A 22,030-nucleotide genomic window follows, 5' to 3' on the forward strand; every position below is an offset into this window, starting at 1 on the left:
TTTCTTTGCTTTCTTTTTATTTATGCAGGTTAAGACAGGCATGTGCCTGTCCCAGGCTTCAAGGAAATCTCCAAGGGAAGTTCCTGTCACCATGAGCTACTGCTTCCCATGGCTCTTTAAATGTAAGGCTCACTTTGGCTTAGCTGGGTGAATGACCATCATTTTCGGAAAGAAAAAGATTCTGGGAAGGACTTCGATTCCCTCATAAAGTATGGGGCCTTCCTTGTAGGGAATTCTGCCTTAGGTTTTTGGATCCAAAAAGGGGATCCGAGAGGACCTGCTGCACTCTGCAGTGAGACCTGGTACACTATTTACACACAATGGGTCTTTGCTTTTGGGCTTTCATGGGACAAAAAACAACAACAATTTTTTTTCTTCCTAGCTGGTTACATTCTCTCATTCACTTTTTCATCCAGGCTCTCTTGGTAAAACATACAGAGGAAGCAAGATCCAGTTCTGATTGGGAGAAGGATCCCCTCACTCACACACATGCAGGCATACACATATTTCCCAAGCTTTTCCATGCTTTAAAATGAAAATTTAGAAAATTGTAATTTAGTGCCAAATTGTTGGAAGAAATGTCCTTCTGGGTTCAGTTCCAAGTGGGGAAAAAGACACGGAGGCTGCTTGGAAAAATGGTTTAATGGTAAACATGATCACATGGCTTGAGCTCCTGAACAGAAAAGGGGGATCACATGCTTCAAGATGTTGGATGAAGAAGAAAAAAGAGGCAGAGATGCTGAAAGTCCTTGGTTTTATGCCCCCTCTTGGGCCTCACCCAGAGCTTCCTGTTCTTGTGTAAGAAATGCATTCTGATCAGAGGTGGGTTCTTCCCGGTATGGTACGGTACACCAGAAGAGGTAGTGAAAATCTGGTGGAACGGACCAGTAGTAATGGTAGCCTGGCCATACCCCCAAACCAGTTCTCCTGCCAGAAGCTTTTTTTTTTTAAGCCTTTTTTCCCCACCGGTTCATGTATGATTGCTCATCATCTCAAAGAAAGTCTTTGATAATTTACCCTGTGGGAGTTTAATCCCCTTGATGGATGTTCTATCCAGAGCTGATATAGTCACTCCATTCCAATCCCCTAAAATATGCCAGTTTTCATATGAAAAGGGCATTAGCTGGTCCATCATTAAAAAATTTGCCCTTATCACCATTTGTCCTATACAATGCCCAGTCCTGTTCCTGCTGCCTCTCTACCTGCCTGTTCCCTGTTGCTTCCATCCATCACATCGGAGTTGGATCCATCGCATCGGAGTGGTGCTGATTCTGCCTGCTGGTAAGTGACCCGGGTTTTTTTCTTTTATTTTTTTAATGTATTTTAAAATAATATTTTATTTATTGTGCATAGAATTTTTTAAAAAGTTTTACTTAAAAGTATTGAGTGTAGAATATTTTAAAATGGTTTACTTCAATTTATTGTGTGTGGATTCTTTTTTTTAATTGTCTTAGACTATTTAAAAAAAGATTCTATCCAAAATAAATTAAAATAAACCAGATAATTGAGTTGGATTTGGCCAGGCTTCAATGCATGAAAGAGGGAGAAGCAGAGAAATCCCCCCCAGCAGCTCCAAAAGCCCCCCTCCGCCCCAGAAGTGAGGGAAAAGGAAGCTTTGCCAGCAAAACCAAGCCTTTCACATGCTTCCGCTGCAGAAAGGAAGGCCATCGCGCCATGAATTGCAGCGTAAAAATGGCTCAGACCGCTCCACCCCATTATTGGTGGGATGAAACCCACAAATGGAACATATAGCTAGAAGGATTTAAATTATTTAAAAGAAATAGGCCAAATAAAAGAGGTGGGGTTGTACTATATATAAGAAATAGCTACATCTCTACAGAAATAGAACACAACAATGATGAGAACTATCTTGAATGCATTTGGGTCAATATTAAAGGTTGGGGGGGGAAATGACATTGCCATAGGTCTATACTACAGGCCACCCAACCAAGCAGAGGAAGTAGATGAACTTTTTGCTAGTCAGCTAACTAAGATATGTAGGAAGCTCACCATAATAGTAATGGGGGATTTTAACTACTCTGACATCAACTAGGAAACAAACTCTGCACCAAGTGGAAGATCCAACAGGTTCCTAACCAACCTAGCAGACAATTTTGTTTCCCAAAAAGTAGAGAAGGGAACAAGGAGATCAGCCATATTGGACTTAATTCTCACTAACAGAGAGGAAATGATAGAAGGTGTTGAAGCCACAGGAACCCTGGAGGCAAGTGACCATTCAATATTGGAATTCAACATTATGCAAACACAAGTAGTAGAGTCTTGGACTTTAAGAGAGCTAATGTCAGATCCCTAAAAGTGATACTGCCATTCAATTGGGAGGACGGGAGCCTCGGAGTTAAATCATTAGCTACATCTGAAACAACTGAGTTTTACAACTTTACAACTGGTTTCCTGTCACCGGGAGACTGAAGGTCCCAACATCTCTGGTGGGATGTTTATGATAGCCATGTGGGATATATAACTTTCATGTCTAACTAGAGATAGCCATGGAAACGTGTGCTTTATTGACTCCCAGGGCAGAAGAGTTAAGGAAGCATCTTCACACTTGTGTATTGGTCAGAATCTGCATTCGGACAAAGGGGAGGGGTCATTATCAGCTTAATCCCATTTGCATGGCCTAAAGATTTTCAGATGCTGCTTTGCTTCTAATGGTTTCCATCCTGCTTGATTAAAGTTTCCTTTTGAAATAATCTGTTTCCAACAGATTCCTAAGAAACCTAACAGACAACTTTGTTTCCCAAACAGTAGAGAAGGGAACAAGGGGATCAGCCATATTAGACTTAATTCTCACTAACAGAGAGGAAATGATAGAAGGTGTTGAAGCCACAGGAACCCTGGGGGCAAGTGACCATGCAATATTGGAATTCAACATTATGCAAATACAAGTAGTAGAACAAAGTGAAACTAGAGTCTTGGACTTTAAGAGAGCTAATTTCAATAAACTTAGAGAGAGCTTGGTAAGAATTCCATGGATGAGAATCCTCAAGGGGAAAACAACTCAAAAGCTTGGGAAATTTTGAAAAATGAGATTACAAAAGTCCAGTCCAGCACAATACCAATGAAGAAGAAAAATAACAGCTCCCAAAAGAAACCAGCATGGCTGCATAACGAACTCTCTGACAAATTGAAAGAGAAAAAAGATAAGTATAAAAAGTGGAAAGAGGGGACATAACTAAGGCAGGATATGAGCAAATAGCCCGAGCCTGTAAAGATGAAGTGAGGAAAGCTAAGGCTCACAATGAGGAAAGGCTTGCCACAAAAGTAAAAAATAACAAAAAAAGCTTCTTCAAATGTTAAAAACAAGAAAAAAGTTAAGGAAACAGTTGATCCATTGCTTGGAGAAAGTGGCAAGAAGGTGACAAGCAACAGGGAGAAAGCAGAACTATTTAACTCATTTTTTTGCATCTCTCTTTACACAAAGGGATAAAACAGTCCAACCTATCAAAAACAGAACCACAAACATCAGATTAGGAACACGTTGAAATAGGGAAGAAAATGGTAAGTGAGCACCTGTCTACCTTAGACGAGTTCAAATCAGGACCAGATGGATTACACCCCAGGATTCTGAAGGGTTAGGGTGGACGAGAAAACCATTAAAACATACCCATGAAAGTGGTGCTTGGTATAACAGAAGAGAGTTCTTGATTTCTCTTAAATCCACATGTGTCTACATTTAGATGTGAGCTTCTTATTACATTCTCTTCACTTGGGGGATAAATAGAAGGAACCAACTTATTACTTGGCATGTGTATTCTAGAGATACTGAGGTATTGATCAAAAGGATCTTCAGGTGAATGGATATATGGGTCTTTTTTCTTTAAGCAGCTTGAATTATAAAGGTCCACGTTTGCTATTCTTTGCTCTGAATTGCTGCCTTAAAAAAACCAACAGGAAAAAAAATTACAATTTTACTGAAGACTGTTAAAACTAAAAAAGATGGAAACATGCATGTAATATAAATTACCTGTATGGTATGTTTCAAACATTTCTGGGCTACATAAATTTTCTTTTAAATGCAGGCTTCCTGAAGTTCCCAGGTAATGGCATAAGAATGGATCTGTTACACCTTGCAAGTCATTTTCACTACAACTATCTGTATGACAACGTCCTTTGAAAGGGAGATGGCATCTACCAGTCTCCTTTGATTTCAGATTTTTTTTTTCAAATCAAAACATCTTTCTAGAGATATTCCTCAAGTTATGAATGTTCACTTAGCGAATGTTCAAAGTTATGACATCCCTGTCAAAAATACTTACGACCAGGTCCCAATGTTATATATTGCCGCACCACAGCGATCAACTTCTTGTGAAAAAAAAAGTAAGTTCTCATAAAGTTGGACAGGCTGATTTTACTCTTTTTTTTTTAATCACCACAAACTTGCCTTGTGGAATTGCTTGGTCTCTCCTGCTCTGCATTGGAGAAAGTGACAGCTTTAGAGGAGCACTGAACCTGCCTAGATTTCACAAATCTTTGGCAGATTCTTCTATCATTTTCCTGCACATTTGTTCCTAGTGGTGGTGGGGTGGGAAGGAAAGGCCCAAGCAGCCTGGGACCCCAAGAGAAGAAGAAGGTGGGATCACTCAGTGGTTGGGAGATGGCTTTTGGTGTCTGGATGTAGTGGTCTTGTCCCTGCACTAGGCCTCCCATGGTCTTCCCCACTCCAGAGGTACCCATGCGCTTTTAATGACCCATACATTTGATTAACGAATGCATTGGAGAGAGGAGGGATGGGGCTCATTCATTTAATGAGTTCCAATTAACAACTCCTCGTACGTAATTGGCAGGCTCCATTACATTCATAACTCAAAAATTACCTGCATAGAGAAACCTAACCAAATACAAAGCAGCTTGAGTATGCCGAGTTACAGCTTCGTTTACCAGTCACAATCTTAGAGGCTTCCAAATTTTTAGTAAAACACTCTCTCCATTCATTTATATTTTCTGACCACAAATTAAACATTCTATTGATGGATATCAAATTGATTCTGCTGGGGAAAATCATTAAATTCCTGCAAACTATCCTAACTATCCAAGGCAGCTCTTCAAAAAAATCTGAGGAATCCCTATTATGAGGGAAAAATATCATTATGCAAAAGAGTGTTTTATGTGACAAAAATCTAAAGTTATATTATGCTGAAATTCTAGCTCAAAACCTGAAATAAACCAGATTCGAGGTAGTGCCTGGAACACAGCTGAAATATTCTTTCTCCAGATGTGTGCATATAGAGGGGGGAACCTATCTTTTCTTTTTTACAGGGATTTTAGCTAGGGATAGACAAACTATTGACATGAAATATATCCTCTTTCTGTCCATGATGTGCTTCATAAGATCATAACTGAGAACGCTGGTTTAAGTTTCGGGTTAGGTTAAATCTTTAGAGAATATCTTGGAATATAAGCTCTGTTTCTTCTTTCACAACTGTGAAAAAAACAGAACTTTTCTGTCAACAGTAAGGCCTTAGCTAGTATTGCAGATAAAAATAACGCGCAGCAACCTGTTTTTAGCATTGGTGTCAACTCAGGAGGCTTTCCTGACCTGCTCCCGAATTGCCATAGGCAAGGTATGAAAAGACCAGGAAGACTCCCTGGGTTGCTGCAACAGGTGGCAGAGCCAAGACCATGGGAGGAAATCACAATGGACTTTATAGTTGAGCTGCCAAAGAGCAGGGAGGGGGCGGGGAACACAGTGATTTGGACTGTGACTGACCTATTCTCCAAGCAGGCACACCATACTCTGAAGTGGATTACCCTCAGCCCACCAGCGAGTCAAACTCTTCCTGAAGCACATCCACCACCTGCATGGAGTACCATGCAGAATCATCTCAGAGGAGTCCAATTCACGGCTACGTTCTGAAGGGAGTTCTTGTGGTCCATTGGGTCATCCCAGGGCCTTAACTTGGCTTTTCATATGAGTGCCAATAGCAGGGCGGAGAGGCTTAACACCATGGTAGAACAGTACCTGAGGTGCTATGTGAACTAACAACAGTCCAATTGGGTGGACCTTCTGCCATTCACAGAAGTTGCTTACAATAATGTTGTTCACAGTAGCATGGGATTAACCCCTTTCAAGGTTGTAAGCAATATGGACTTAGTCCCAATGCCAGAATACCCAAGGAAACCCTGCTCCTGAGTCAGTATGACTAACTGGCTGTCAACACTAAAGCCGACATGGGAAAATATCAAGAAAGTGCCAGCTAAAGCAGCACAGTCCTATAAGCAACAGGCAGACAAACAATGAGCCTCACAACACTTGTTCCAAGTGGGGGAAGAAGGTCTACCTATCCACAAAATACCCAGGCTAAAGCTTCCTAGCAAGAAGCTGGGATCTAAGTTCATGGGGCCACTCCCCACAGTAAAGATTATCAACTTGGTCCCAGTGCAACTGAAGCTGCCCCAACTGCTGGGGAGAATACATTCAGTATTCCACAGCAGCTTCTTAAAACATGTGGTTGGATCGACCCTGAGACCACAACCCCATGAGCCCCCAGATCCAGTAGTCATAGGGGGCCAAACCCATTATGAGGTGCAACACATCCACGACTCTAGGTAGCACAGGGGCCAACTCCAATACTTAATCAAGTGGAGGGAGATATCCTCTATCAGAGGCGTCCTGGGTAAAGAGCAGAAACATCCAAGCTGACTGCTTCATAGCCCGATTCCATGAAAAAAAAACCAACCAAACCTGGGTGTGGGAATCACACCCTTAAATGATACACCTGTACTCAAAATGTTTTTGCTTTGCATAGGTTGCCTTCAGGAAATGAGGGAAGCCGAATGTCAACTCACGAAGCTTTCCTGACCTGCTCGAGTTGCTATAGGCAAGAGGATGGGAATCGCGCCTCACAGCTGCACCAAGGAATTAACATCTCAGTCAAAACAAGAAACAGCCTAGTCGGCTGGAGTCAAACACACGGAGACCTGTAATGGCTGGAGGGAGTGACCTCTATGATCCATGAAATTGTTTTGCTGGGGAATGTGACTGATGACACACTCTGGGACGTGGGGGAAACAGGGTCAGAGGCAAGGCGCGAATTGAGTGACGTCAGAGCTGGCTTCACTTAGGTCGTGCTGAAATGCTCCTAATAAACAACTGGATTTTTCTTGCTAAATGGCTTGAGACTCTTAATTTTATGAGGGCATTGGTCAGAACCCTGACATATGGATTTTTGTTGAAAAACATGGGTCTAGGTGAAAACTAAAAATGAAGTAATATGCAGACTAACAAGAATGTTCAAATCATTCTTCAGCTGGAAAAAATGTTCTTCAGCTGGAAAAAAACATACCTATCAAGAAGATATACAGAACAGCACTACTGTAAAACAAGAAACATCTGGATATATAATATTAGGAGATCTTTGGGCCAATAATAGTTAGAAGGCAATCCTTCATCAAAACAGTTGATGAGAAATTTAGAAATAGTAAAATAAAACTATTATTGTCCAATTTATTTGGTTAAAGAACAACAGTGGTGGGATCTTAAGCTGCAATTCTGCAGCACATTACATTGGAATGAATCCCCACGTGAATTGCATACAGCTGTTAAATCCTTACCATTGCTTTCTCTCTGTTGAAAGAAATATCCACCCATGGGGGATGACTGTACAAAGTGATGCTGGCTTCCATTCTCTGATGACTCATATCCATCTTGTCTTTCAGCTAAAGTTCCTTGGGATGACAGATAGCTTGGAATATCTGCAGGTATGTTTGTCTCATCTGTGATAATCAATGTACATGCACAAAACTATTAGTGGATGAATTCTTTGAAGTATTTTACATGAACTACAGAAGGATGAGTTTCAAAAATTATTTATGTTTTGGAATTTGAGTCAAAATACACAAATATTTCTGCAAGGAAAATTTCAGGAGGGTAACCACAAACATCTTTGAGAGTCTGTTCCAAGTTCTAGTTTACTCACCTGTGTTTGTGACGCTACAATCTTCGTTTTTCCTTCTCGTGTGGTATATGATGACCACCCACACAAGGGATGTGCCAACCACACAGCACACCACAGCTATGATCACTACTCCCAAAGTAGCCCATCCATCATCATCGAGAGACAGGGCAGCATTTTGAGGAGAATCACAGGTAGGAGTAGGAATCACACTCAGGCGAATGTTGCCTCTCTCGGTTCCAAGTGTGTTAGACATTTCACATGTGTATTTCCCAGCATCTTCAAAGTCTGCGTCTACAATAATAAGCAACTGCTTTTCTGCAGCAAAGAAATGCCTTTCTGTCACTGCTAAAGTGCCATCATCTTTAATCCAATTCAGCCGAGGAGATGGGCTGCCTCCAGCAATACACTGCAAGACTGCTGTTTCACCTTTCATCACAGTTCGATCCAGTAAGGGCCTCAAAAAGGAGGGTGTTTCTGAAAATGGATAAAGTCAGTAAACTCATAAAAGTTATCAGGCTAGAATCTTAATCATAGATTGCACAATTATGTGCAAATGTACTGAAATAATAGATCAAGTCTAATAAAGAAACACTATGTGTATCAAGCTGTATTTATCAAAAACAAAATGGTGAGCTACCAAATTACCAGTGTTCAGCTTAGAGGGACATGATATTCTTACCTAATACTGTTAATGTTGCATTTGCAGAAATACTGCCTGCAGTATTCTGAGCTGTGCAGCTGTAAAGACCTATATCCTCAATTTTGACATTCACAATAAAAAACACATCATCCACAGGCATCACATGCATGCGTCTCTTGCGTGCTGCAGGGAAGTCAGTACCACCATCTTTCTGCCAAGCAATCTGGGGCATAGGATGACCAACAGCAGCACACTCTAGCCGTGCTGTTGTCCCTGCACGGATTGTAAGATCCATGGGCATCTTGGTAAACAATGGAAGCACTATAAGAAAGAACAAATCTATGTATCAAGAATGATTCCAATGAAGATTTCTCATGAATTGTTTCAGGGGAGGTCACAACTGATTCCCAATTCCCAAAAGAATGGAATAAAAAGTCTTCTTTTCTCAGGCCATTTTTCTGTATTTTGCTTTTGTATTTGTGGCTTTGAGTCAGTCTTGATTCCTGGTAATTGCCACAAGAAGTACACACAACTTTCTTGGCAATGTTTTTGGAAGTGGTTTGCCCTTGCTGAGGGAGCATGACTGGCCCAAAGTCATCTAGCTGGCTTCATGCCTAAGGTAGGACTGAAACTAGCAGTTTCTAGTTTTTAGCCTAATGTCAGGTACTACACCGGAACTTAGCTTTATAAATTTGCTGATCTTTAATGCTTTATTTATCGTTTTTAATATTTATTGTGAATTTTTTAGAGAACACTGATGCTGGAAGATAAATAAACAACAAAAACAAACTAACATAGGTTTAAAAATGAAAATAGGCAAACAAATACATATTAGGTAGCATCCCTAGAGAGACGATTTTACTGAGAGGATGTCATCTGAGAATCTTCTTGTTGCCACCTGTTTTTTCTTAAATTCATAGGGTTCCTTGAGAAGACCCACCAGAGTAGGTCAAGCAGATCTAACAATTACAATGTTTTTATATAACTGCACTCTCAGTTATAAAAAAGCCTCATTTAATTCTGTCATGAGAGCAGAAGCATAAGAGCTCAGAAAGAAATAGTGTTAAAAACCTTGGTCCTCGTTATCAATTGAGCAACTATATTCTAAATAGTTATTTCCAGATAAAGAAACTCCAGCTAGAATAGCCAGTATTGGGAATGCTGGGAGCTATAATATGAGGAGCTCTAGTTATTTTAAAGGTCCCGCCCCGGAAGCCCGTAATATGTAAGTATATTTTAAATGCTTACTGTTCACTGTAAGTTTAGCCTTGACAGAGTACGATGAGCCAAAGTGATTGGATATGACACACTGGTATTTTCCTTCATTACTGAATTCAACATTGTGCAGCCTAAGGATGGTGGTGTACTCTATCACTTCACCATCTTGTGCCCTAAGATGGGCATAATTCTCCATTTCAGCATCACTTATTAATTCATTATCCTTTTTCCATGCGAAAGTCATTGGGGAATCACTGCTGCTGGCAGCTGAACATATAAAACTTAAATTGGAGCCTCTGATTGCTGACTGAGTTTCAGGTTGGACAGTTATCTGTGGCTTTGGAAAATCATCTATTTAAAAAGAGAGAGGGGAAAAAAAGAATAGCATTGAATAAGACCACACAATTTCTTGTCCATCAGAAAAAGTGAGAGATCAGACTTGATACAGTCAATTTTATGTAGCACATATCTTTTAAAAACCAATTCTTTTACTAATCTTTGTCTAAATCAATTCTATAATTTGGTTAGGAATTGCTGATCTAAAAAATGTCAAATTTTTGTACATATTCTGCTCAGAAATATGATCCATTAAGTTCACAAACCTTCTTTGTATACTTATATACAAAGACATTCTGTATGGTTTAAAAGAAATTAGTTACATTTTCCATAGCATGCTCAATCACATAGCTACTTATTGAAAAGCTGGCTGCCCACTAACCTAAAAGCATAGAGAAGGGGAAGCTGCATTGATACAGAGAGAAAGACTAGTTGGTCATCTCCCATTTAGATTATTACAATATGGTCTACATGGAGCTACCCTTGACAAGTATTTGGAAGCACACATAATTCTGAAGGCCCTAGGGTGGCTCATACCACTGTTACATGAACTGCCAAAGTATTTTTGCTGATGGGGTCCAGGGGAAGAGCCATTTATGCTGCAGCCCTCATCCTTTGGAACATCTTATTGCCAGAGATCTGTCCCCTCTCTTCTGGCCTTAAAACCTGGCTATGCCAGTTAGTATGGGACCATGAAGCTGTAAGCTGAAGTGGTTGGTGCAGTGGCAGAGAAAGTACTAACACTGCTCAGCAACAAACCTGTGGTCCTTTGTTCTTATTCCTTCGTTGACTTTGCAGTTAAAAATCATCTTGTCCACAAACTTGCCAGCCTCCCCAAGGGCATGAACGACCGATTCATGACACTGCATCTCCCACTACTGAGAGGAAAGCAAGCCACACTGATCAGCGCCTATGCATCCACAATGTTGAACCCGGATGAAGCAAAGGACAAGTTTTATGAAGATATCGATGCCCTACTTTCATCTGTGAAGCGCTCTGACAGGCTGATTCTATTTGGCGATTTCAACACGAGAGTAGGCATCATTGGAAAAAATGGAATTGGCAAATGTAACAGGAATGGCCTATTTTTTTTTAAGTTTTTTTATTTTTTATTTTCAAAACAAACACAACACAAAATCTTCCTTTTTTACATACTTAGAAAGTGTATCAGTTGGTTACAAAAGACTTTCGTGCATCTCTTCCACAGTCATCAAACATAATTCATATTAACTCAAGTATTTTAACTCAGATATTTATGCATGTTACCATCATCATACCTCCATTTTCATTTGACTATAGTTTATTTAAACGTCCTTCATCATAAAATATACCAAGATTTAATATATAACCACATACTGGCATTTCATTTACTATTTCTAAAATCCTCCATTGACATTAAATCCTTATGTCCTATTCTAGCTAAACATCCATAATATTTATGCGACTTCAGCCATGGAAAAGAAAAACGGCATAGTAGTATACTTAAGAAAAGACATTAAAGCTGAGCTAATTGAAGCAGATCCCTTTGGAAGATATATTGCATTAGATTTAATCTTAGAAGGGAAAAAGACATTACTTTTGGGAATTTATGCTCCTAATCAACAACAAGATGGATTTTATAGAAATCTCCATGCTAAATTAGTTCAGTGGGACTTTGAGTCTTGTATAATATTGGGTGACTGGAATGGCGTGATCGACACCAAAAGAGATAAGAAGACATCTCGCCCGAACACCAAATTCCGAGCTAAGTTACCCAAACACTTTTTTGACATGCTGGACGACTTTGAATTGCGAGACGCTTGGCACGAGAGGCATGCAGAAGAATATGACTTTACCTTTTTTTCCAACAGACATCAATCTCTTTCAAGGATTGATTTTATACTAATTACAAATGATTTACTTTGCAGGGTGAAGAAGACAAAGATTATGGCGAGAGTTCTTTCAGATCATAATCCAGTCTGGATGGAATTGGGAAGGGTAGCCCAGGCAAGAAGGTCCTGGAGGTTGAATGAAAACTTATTTAGATATGAAAAGTATGTTAATGACTGTAAAAAATTGCTATCGGAATATTTTGTTCTTAATATGAATAAGGGTACATCTATGGAATATGTATGGGATGCAAGCAAAGCGTATATGAGAGGAGTATTAATGAATATAAACAAAATACATAGACACAAACAAGGGCAAAAACGAAAAGAATTGGAAGAGGAAATTAAAGGGAAAGAGTCAGAATTAACATTGAATCCAGGAGATACAAAGATTAAGGAAACAATTTCTATACTAAAATCTCAGTTTGATATGCTGATCTCTGACCAGGTAGCCACCAGTTTATTATATGCTAAACATAATACTTTCTGCAACGCAAATAAACCCGGTAGGTGGTTGGCTTATCAGATTAGAAAAAAAAGGAAAGCTCGAAATGTATCCAAATTGTGTTACAGAGGGAAGGAAGTGTTTCAACAGGAAGAGATCCAAAAGGTATTTCGGGAATTTTTTACAGAGTTGTATAAAGGGGATAAAATTAAGGACATAGACATAGACAAATACCTAGATAAAGAGAAAATCCCCCTAGTTAGAGAAGAACATAGGCATAAGCTGAATCAACCAATAACCTCTGGGGAAATTCTGCAGGCAATTAAACAATTAAAGTTAGGGAAAGCACCAGGCACAGATGGTTTAACAGCTGTTTATTATAAAAATTTACAGTTAGAAATGGTAGAACCCCTCAGAGAACTATTCAATAAAATTCAATCGGGAGGGAAAGTGCCCCCTTCGTGGAAGACTGCGTTCATATCGTTGATACCCAAAGAAGACCAAGACCTTACCCAGCCAAAAAATTATAGACCTATTTCATTACTCAATGTAGATTATAAAATATTTACTAAAATATTAGCAAATAGGCTAATGGTGGTAATTCAACAATTGATACATACCGATCAAACTGGTTTTATACAGGGCAGACAGATGAAGAACAACGTTAGATTAATTATTAACGCTTTAGAATACCTGGGAAAGAACAATCAAATCCCGGCCGCATTCATATTTTTGGATGCGGAGAAAGCCTTTGATCGAGTTAATTGGCAATTCCTGCTGAAGACATTGCAAAAAATGCAGATAGGAGATGGCTTTTTACGGTCAATTGGTGCAATATATCAGCAGCAAACAGCCCAGATCATTGTCAATGGAAGTCTGACAGACTCCTTTCAAATTGAAAAAGGTACAAGACAGGGCTGTCCTCTGTCCCCATTATTGTTTATTATAACTTTGGAAATACTGCTGAATAAGATACGGGGCTTGGGCGGTCTAAAAGGGATTAAGATTAGACAGCAAGAATACAGAGTCCGCGCATTTGCGGATGATCTGGTCATAATATTGGAACAACCGCAGGAATCTAGTAGGGTCTTATTGAACACGATCAATCAATATGGTCAAGTCTCGGGATTTAAAATAAATCTAGGAAAAACCAAAATATTAACTATAAATATGACTATCAAACAGAAGGAAGAACTGGGGGCGATGCTAAGATGTGAGGTAGTTAAAAAAGTTAAATATCTTGGAGTTAATATTTTAATCTCAAATGGGAAATTATATAAGCATAATTATGAATCACTTTGGCATAGTATACAGTTGGAGTTGAAAAGGTGGGAGAAACTGCATTTGTCCTTGCTGGGTAGAATAGGGGCAGTAAAAATGAACATTTTACCAAAATTTTTATTTCTTTTTCAAATGTTACCAATACTTAAAAGAGATGCGAATCTTTCAGAATGGCAGAAGGGTATCAACAAATTTGTGTGGGCAGGAAAGAAGCCGAGGGTAAAGATGAAAATAATGCAAGATGCACGTGAAAGAGGAGGATTGAAATTACCTAACTTAAAATTACACTACGATGCAGTGGCATTATCTGCAATTAGTGACTGGACCCATCTAACTAATGACAGAATTTTGAATATCGAGGGATATGACTTGTTATATGGTTGGCATGCTTACCTGTTATTTAACAAAAAAATGGATAAGAAATTTAAAAATCATATCTTAAGAAATGCTTTATTGCGGGTTTGGAAAAAATATCAACATAAATTAAATGATAAATTGCCCATGTGGGCAATTCCTAGACATGCAATTGAAAATATGAACGTAGAACAAAAACACGATAGAACCACCTATAGACAACTTCTTATTTCAGAAAGAGGGGTGTTGCAACTAAAATCTTTAGAGGTACTTAAAGAAGAGAAGGTAGTTCAAACGTGGTTTCAGTATGGTCAACTACAGGCTAGGTGGAAAACAGATCAAAAAATTGGCTTTGTAAAAGTTGAGGATAATTTGTTTAAACAAATAAGAGATCAAAGCTCAATGCATATAAAGAGGATATATAATGTACTAATACAGATGGATTCTGAAACGGAACTGATTAAGGATTGTATGATAAAATGGGCTCAGAATATTGAGGAACCAATAATGCTTGAAACATGGGAAAGAATCTGGGTAAGAAATGTGAAATTTACACAAGCACAAAACTTGAGAGAAAATTTTTATAAGATGTTTTATAGATGGCACCTAGATCCTAAAAAGCTTGCCTCTATGTATCCAAATGTTCAACCTAAATGTTGGAGATGTGGTTCTTTTGATGCTACATATTTCCATATATGGTGGACATGTCGTAATGTCAAGGCATTTTGGATAAAAATATGGTGGATCCTGCAAAACATCTTCAAAAGAAGGATAAAATTCACCCCCCAGTTGTTTTTACTGGGTATATGTATTGACTTTACAGCACTAGAGACTAATTTGGTTCTGTACTTAATAACGGCAGCAAGACTCTTGGTGGCGCAGTATTGGAAGAAGAAAGATTTACCTACAATTCAAGAATGGACTTTGAAAGTTATGAACTTAGCCGAAATGGCCAAAATTTCAGCATATCTCAAAGAACATTCAAACGAGAGATATAAACGAGACTGGAAAAAATGGATTGATTACATAAAAAGTAAATATGGGACTAAGAAACTCCAGATAGCTTATGCTTAGTATCAGTAACAATTTAAATTGTTTAAAATTTGGGTAACAGTAAGAAGCTGAGTTCAATGTAGAGATATTTTAGACTGTGATTGTCCAAAAGTTATACCACGTATGGTCTTTGGGAAGTCGGGGGGAGGGAAGGGAGGTGGGGATTTAGGGGGAGGGGGGAGGGGGGAAATACAATATGTGTTAAATTCCATGATTGCATTTGTATACTGTGGCTTTTTAATGTTAGTGCGAAAACAGAACAAACCGAATATACTGGAAGGTAATAGAAATATACCGAAGGAAAGAGTCGAGTGAAAGAAGAAGGAGGGTGGAGAGGGTGAGAGAGAGGAGGAGGAGAAGGGAGGGAGGGAATGGATTAGAGGGAGTGATAGGGTTAGGGTTAGAAAGAAGGGGAGGGGAAGTAGGCGTAGAGGGGTGTGTGAGAAGGAAGAATGAAAGTTGGAGGGGGTTGAAAGAGTGTGTATGGTGGGCCAAGGTGGTATATTGGGTTTGTATTATAAGGGGCATTTTCTATATAAGTGAGGGCCGTGTTTATTATTCAATGTTATATGCCCTGATTAAGCACAGTAAATATGTGATTGTATAGAATGAAAAACATAATAAAAAATATATATATATATATATATATATATATATATATATATATATATATATATATATATATATATATATATATATATATATATAAAAAACTGTGGTCCTTTGTTCTTATTCCTTTGTTGACTTTGCAGTTAAAAATCATCTTGTCCACAAACTTGCCAGCCTCCCCAAGGGCATGAACGACCGATTCATGACACTGCATCTCCCACTACTGAGAGGAAAGCAAGCCACACTGATCAGCGCCTATGCATCCACAATGTTGAACCCGGATGAAGCAAAGGACAAGTTTTATGAAGATATCGATGCCCTACTTTCATCCGTGAAGCGCTCTGACAGGCTGATTCTATTTGGCGATTTCAACGCGAGAGTAGGCATCATTGGAAAAAATGGAATTGGCAAATGTAACAGGAATGGCCTATTTTTTTTTTAAGTTTTTTTATTTTTTATTTTCAAAACAAACACAACACAAAATCTTCCTTTTTACATACTTAGAAAGTGTATCAGTTGGTTACAAAAGACTTTCGTGCATCTCTTCCACAGTCATCAAACATAATTCATATTAACTCAAGTATTTTAACTCAGATATTTATGCATGTTACCATCATCATACCTCCATTTTCATCTGACTATAGTTATTTAAACGTCCTTCATCATAAAATATACCAAGATTTAATATATAACCACATACTGGCATTTCATTTACTATTTCTAAAATCCTCCATTGACACTAAATCCTTATGTCCTATTCTAGCTAAACATCCATAATATTTAATAACGAAGTTTTCTATCCTTCTTTACAAATCACTGTTTATAATTTACATCTCATTTCCTTATATTGTACACACACACACACACACACACACACACACACACACACACTATTATTATCATTATCCCTCCTTTATTTGACTATATCCTACATCACATCATTCCCCCCCCCCCCAGTAATCAAGACTTAACTGAATCTAACTTAATTCTTTTTTTATTACTATTAACCTTTATATATAATCCAAAAGGGTTTCTAATCTTCCTTTCAGGGGTACCATTTAATATTCCTATCCAGTTATTACTTATCATAACACTACACATTGTATACATTATTATCATTATCAATTATTTATTTAACTATATCTATTATCACTAAATTTCGCTAAGTTTAGCTAGTTTTAAATTATATTCTTCCATCTAGCAACCTGTATCTTTCCAGTAACAAAACAGTGTCATATCTTCTGCCATTTGTTGCGTCAGTCCTCTAGTCATCTCCTTAATCAGCTTTGTATGGACTCCTCTTAGCAACTCTTTGCTTATAAGATCTCTCATGTAATTTTGATGCCCTTCTTCTGTTTCCTTAATCAGCTTATCTTTGATTGTTGGTGGTGTTATCAAAACTATTGCTAATAAGATTTCTCTCTTTAAATCCATAAATTCTTTTATTTTTTCCTTTTCTGTATCTTCCCATCTGGGGTAGGTTTCCCCTCCATTTAATTCCTCTTTCAGTATTCCACTCTTTCCGTTTTCAGAAACAAACCAATCACCATAAATATCAACAATTTTAATTTCTTTATATTCATTTTCCTCTTCGGTTTTTTGGATTTTAACCGCCACTTTTTCCATTTGATGAACATCTTCAACTTCTCCATCATATTTTACTGTTAGATGCACTAAGTAATCCAACTTCTTCTCTATCCTCTCACTTGTATTTGATAATTTCTGTATTTCTGAGAATATCTTTTACAAATTTAAAACTTCTTTCTGGTGTTGAAATTGCCCCATGATTTCCAGCTGACAAACACTGCTACTCTAGCTTAGAAGGTTTTAACAGAATTAAGCATCACAATAACATTTCACCTTTCTCTGGTTAAAAATCTACTTCAAAGGAACATCTGTGTGCTTTTCTTCTTCTTCTTATCACTCTCTATAAACAAGCTGTGAGTCCTTGAAGTGCCAAGCCAGAATAATCAGTGAAAAAAGTATTTCGTTTCCAATACACAAACCTCTAGCCTCCGAATAGCAGCGTTACAATGTTACCATTTCTTTGTTTCTTTTTGTATCTTTTTGTATTTCAAGTTTTTAAAAAAGGTCTGATTCTTAAATGAGTTAGAAAAACACCCACAGTAATGAAAGAGGAGAGTTTTAGTCCATAGATTACAGACAATAGTCAAAGAAAAAAAATAGAAGAAGGAAACTTAATCTGTTCGTTTTAAAAGGCTTGCATAAATTCCATCCGTAAAAATAGCATTTAAAAAGTAAGATAACCCACTGTTCAAAACCAGTCCAAATTTAATTCTGCCACTTCCTTCTTCTGTTCTCCAATTGAAATTAATTTTAAGGGTTTTTTTTATATGCAGTCAGTTTTTTTTTAATAAATGTTTTTTTAATTTTAATTAAAACAAGTACAGCATCTTTCTTTACATCTGTAAAAAATGTATCAATCGATTACAGACAAGCTTTGGTACATCTCCTCCACGGTCAACAAACATAACTCATATTAACTCAAGCATTATCATATATCCATTTTCATTTGACTGTAATTATTATTTAAAGATATTAATAAAAGTAATAATTTTGAACAATACCTGCCCACACCAGTGGGAAAAGAAAAAATCAAAAAGAAAAGGCATAAAAGAAAAAGAATAAAGCAAAAAAGGACAAAAACAACAAAGAACAAGGCAGGAAAAAAAACGAAACACAGGTATCTATCATAAAAAAGAAGTATATCAACTGGTTACAACATGCTTTGGTGCTTCTCTTCCATTAACTCATATTAATTCAAATATCTTAACTCAAATGTTTACCATATTAACATCATTATACCTCCAGTTTTAATTACCTATAGGTTATTTAAACATCTTTCATCCTTAGCTATGCCAAAGAATTAATCCATAACACATGCTGACATTTCATTTACTTACTTGTAAAATCCTCTATTAATATCAAATCCTCATATCCTATTTTAGCTGAACATCCATAATATTTAATCATATCATATATCACAACATTTTCCCAGTATTGATTAACATTTGATTATATGTATTTTATTTAGTTTTTATAATAGTGATAATTATTGTAATTAATACTCTTTATGTATAATCCAAAAATGTTTTCTCATATCCAATTATTATTTATCATATCGACTCCACATTATATACATTGCTATCAATATCAATTATTATTCAGCTATATCTGTTACAAAAAGAGCAATTAGATTTAGCTAGTTTTCAATTGTATTCTTCAATCTATCAGCCAATTCCACATTATATACATTACCATCAATATCAATTATTATTCAGCTATATCTATTACAAGATAAAGTAATCAGATTTAGCTAATTTTAAATTGTATTCTTCCATCTGTCAGCATGTGTCCCTCCAATAGCAAAATTTTCTCAAATCAATTGCCATTCGTTGGATAAATTTACCAAATGTTTTTATAAGCAAGTCCAAACAAAGATATCTTCGCACCTTTTGACTCTGAATGTCAGTGATGAAATAATAATGTTGTCCCGGGCTTGTAAAACTTTTCAAGTTGACTTTAATTCTCAAGGGTGGAGTTTCTATTTCTTCTGCACTCTGTCTCTTTAAATGAATCTTCTTTATAGCTCCCCCCCTCCTTTCTTCCTCTGAGATAGCCCAGACGCCATTTCTCACATTTTCCATTTGTATTTCAGGAACATTCAAACATTCAACGATCTCAGTTTTTCCTTCATATTTTAAAATCAGATAATCCAATTTTCTTTCCAATCTCTGAAAAGAGTCAAAAAGCTCTCGACATGTGGAAAAAAGAATCTGGAGTGGGATCTTAGAAGTATTTTCCGACGCCATGATGTGTCGCAGTTAAAAATTGCAAGTAAAAACACGCTGGAAACTGTGCAATCTTATCTGATCGTAAACACAGCCAAGTAATAAAAATGTCAGATCGTGAAGGGCTAATTAGTAGAAAATTGACTTTACGATCCACTTAGAAAGAGTTAGTGGGGAGGGTTGCCGAAGAGTTCCTTGAAGCGTTTAAGAAATAAAGTAGCCACCAGCCATAAATCCATTAAAACAAGACCAATTCGCCGCTAGATTCTTCTATTCTTTGGTTTCAATTAGCTTAAGCTTTTAGTGCGGACAGTCTCTCTTGAATAATAAAATCAGCTTACCAGATGACATCACTTCTGCCATTCTTAGGGGCAACCTGCAGTTTCAGTTAGCACGGAGCTAATCCAGAAAGGAATTGGCACGAGGGGTTAATACCCCCCCCCCAGAGACTTTGCGAACGTCTCTGAGGTCACTGGGTCTCCCCTCACCTTTCACTGTCGTCTCCGGGACAGCTAGGGTTCAAAGAACCCGTCCAAAAATCCTTCGGTATAGAGGAATTTCAGGAATAGCCTGAAACTCCATCTTCTCACTGCTAAGCCCCGCCTTCTTCTTATATGCAGTCAGTTTTAAAACAGTAAAAATTCCTTATCAGCTGAAAACACTTTCTCTTTCCATATCCTTCTGTTTTGGAGCAGCCCCGACTTCATCAGCCATTTGGCTGGATTTTTTGTCACCGGCTTGAAGAGCTTCTCTTGGATCAATCAGAGACTTTGCGATGTCCCTGAGGTCAGCAAAATGTACTGTATATACTCGAGTATAAGCCTAGTTTTTCAGCCCACTTTTTGGGCTGAAAAAAGCCGCCTCGGCTTATACTCGAGTCAGTGAAAAATTTGCCCGAAATGGAGGAGAAAAAGGGGCGGGGCCATGCCGCTGGGTGACACTCGTGAATGGCCCAGTGCCCCTGTGAGTTTCCCCTCCCTCTGTGTCAGTTTGCCGCGCAGCGCGCACCGCACCATCCCCCCTCCTCACGTTCTAATGTAATGCAGGGCTGTCTTACGATTCCCCTTCCTCCCCCTCCTGCCGCTCTGCAACGATGTCCCACCTCCTCCTTGTTATGGCAAGCAGCCACATAGCGATGTCCCACCTCCTCTGGTACAGTGATCCAATGATAGGAATCACTGTGCCGTGTGTCATAGGAGGCGGGACATCGCTCCCGCGGCTGCACGGGACATCATCATCACAGCGGGACATCAGCATCATGAGGTGAGTGAAGTATTTCATTGAATACACCGCTAGTTTACTGTTTTTCTTTGAAATAAATATTCAAAAACATTATTGGTATCTATTTTTATTTTTGAAATTTACCGGTAGCTGCTGCATTTCCCACCCTAGGCTTATACTCGAGTCAATAACTTTTCCAGTTTTTTGTGGTAAAATTAGGTGCCTCGGCTTATATTCGGGTCGGCCTATACTCGAGTATATACGGTATTCTTCCTGTTCACCGTCTCTACGTGACGGTTTAGGTCCGTTTGGACCACCCAGAGGTAAAAGTGTCGACTACGATCTCAGAGCATTGAGATTACACGTCGTGTCGTCGCGACTTTAGCTCCTCCCTCTCAGCAATGGCCTATTATTACTGAAGACATGTGTGGCTCACGATCTGATCACCAATCAATACCATCTTTCACCTGCCCACTCGCAAAAAGACATCCTGGATGCACCCATGCTCTAAGCACTGACATCTTATGTCATCATGCAGAGGAAAGACAAACAGAATGTAAGGGTGATCAAGGCCATACTGAGCGCTGACTATTGGACTGACCATAGACTCATCATCTCCAAATTAAGCTTTTACATCAAGCCAAAGAGACGTCCACAGGGAAACAAAATTCTGATGAAATGCCAGTAAGCTGAGGAACACAGCTTCCCTAGCAGAAGATCTTGACAACCAACTCTCAGAGCTGTAATTAGAGGGAAATGCTGAAAAGGTCTGGGAACGCTTTCAGGATATTGTGCACTCTTCTGCATTAAAGGTTCTTAGACCCTCACACAGGAAACAGGAGGACTGGTTGGATGAAAATGATGAAGAGATCAAGGTCCTACTTGCTGAAAAGCATTGCTTTCACCGTGCTTATCAGAATGACCCGTCATCAACAGCTAAGAAAAATGCCTACAACAATACTTGCACAATACTCACACGGTCTGTACAGAGCAAGCTTCGCAAGATGCAGAACTCCTGACTCCAAAGCAGATGAAATTCAGAAGTTTGCTGATAGAAATGATGCTAAACCGTCCTACGAAGCCCTCAGCTACTATGGACCTCAGCCCTCAGGGAGCTTCCTCTACTGGACTCAGATGGTGCAACTCTCATCACTGAGAAGACTCTGATTCTACAATGATGGTCTGAGCACTTCCAATCCATATTGAACTGCCCATCAACAACGAGGCGATCAATATAATACCCCAGGTGGATAACAATCACAGCCTGGATGCCCAAT

At 38.4% G+C, this 22,030-nt stretch overlaps 1 protein-coding gene across 1 annotated transcript in view; it reads right to left on the reverse strand.

The window, feature by feature from the left end:
- Nucleotides 1-3,534: 3,534 nt before the first annotated feature.
- LRIG3 (leucine rich repeats and immunoglobulin like domains 3) overlaps nucleotides 3,535-22,030 on the reverse strand; it is a 40,297-nt gene continuing 21,801 nt past the window's right edge. The window contains exons 9-13 of the mRNA XM_032221742.1: nucleotides 9,805-10,125; nucleotides 8,596-8,877; nucleotides 7,938-8,390; nucleotides 7,573-7,734; nucleotides 3,535-4,129 (exon numbers count right to left, since the gene is read on the reverse strand). Coding sequence (XP_032077633.1) covers nucleotides 3,930-4,129; nucleotides 7,573-7,734; nucleotides 7,938-8,390; nucleotides 8,596-8,877; nucleotides 9,805-10,125 — 1,418 coding nt within the window. The 3' untranslated portion in view covers nucleotides 3,535-3,929. The remainder of the gene's footprint in view (nucleotides 4,130-7,572; nucleotides 7,735-7,937; nucleotides 8,391-8,595; nucleotides 8,878-9,804; nucleotides 10,126-22,030) is intronic.

Source organism: Thamnophis elegans, chromosome 7 (genome assembly GCF_009769535.1).
Source record: "Thamnophis elegans isolate rThaEle1 chromosome 7, rThaEle1.pri, whole genome shotgun sequence".
Taxonomy (NCBI): Eukaryota; Metazoa; Chordata; class Lepidosauria; order Squamata; family Colubridae; genus Thamnophis; species Thamnophis elegans.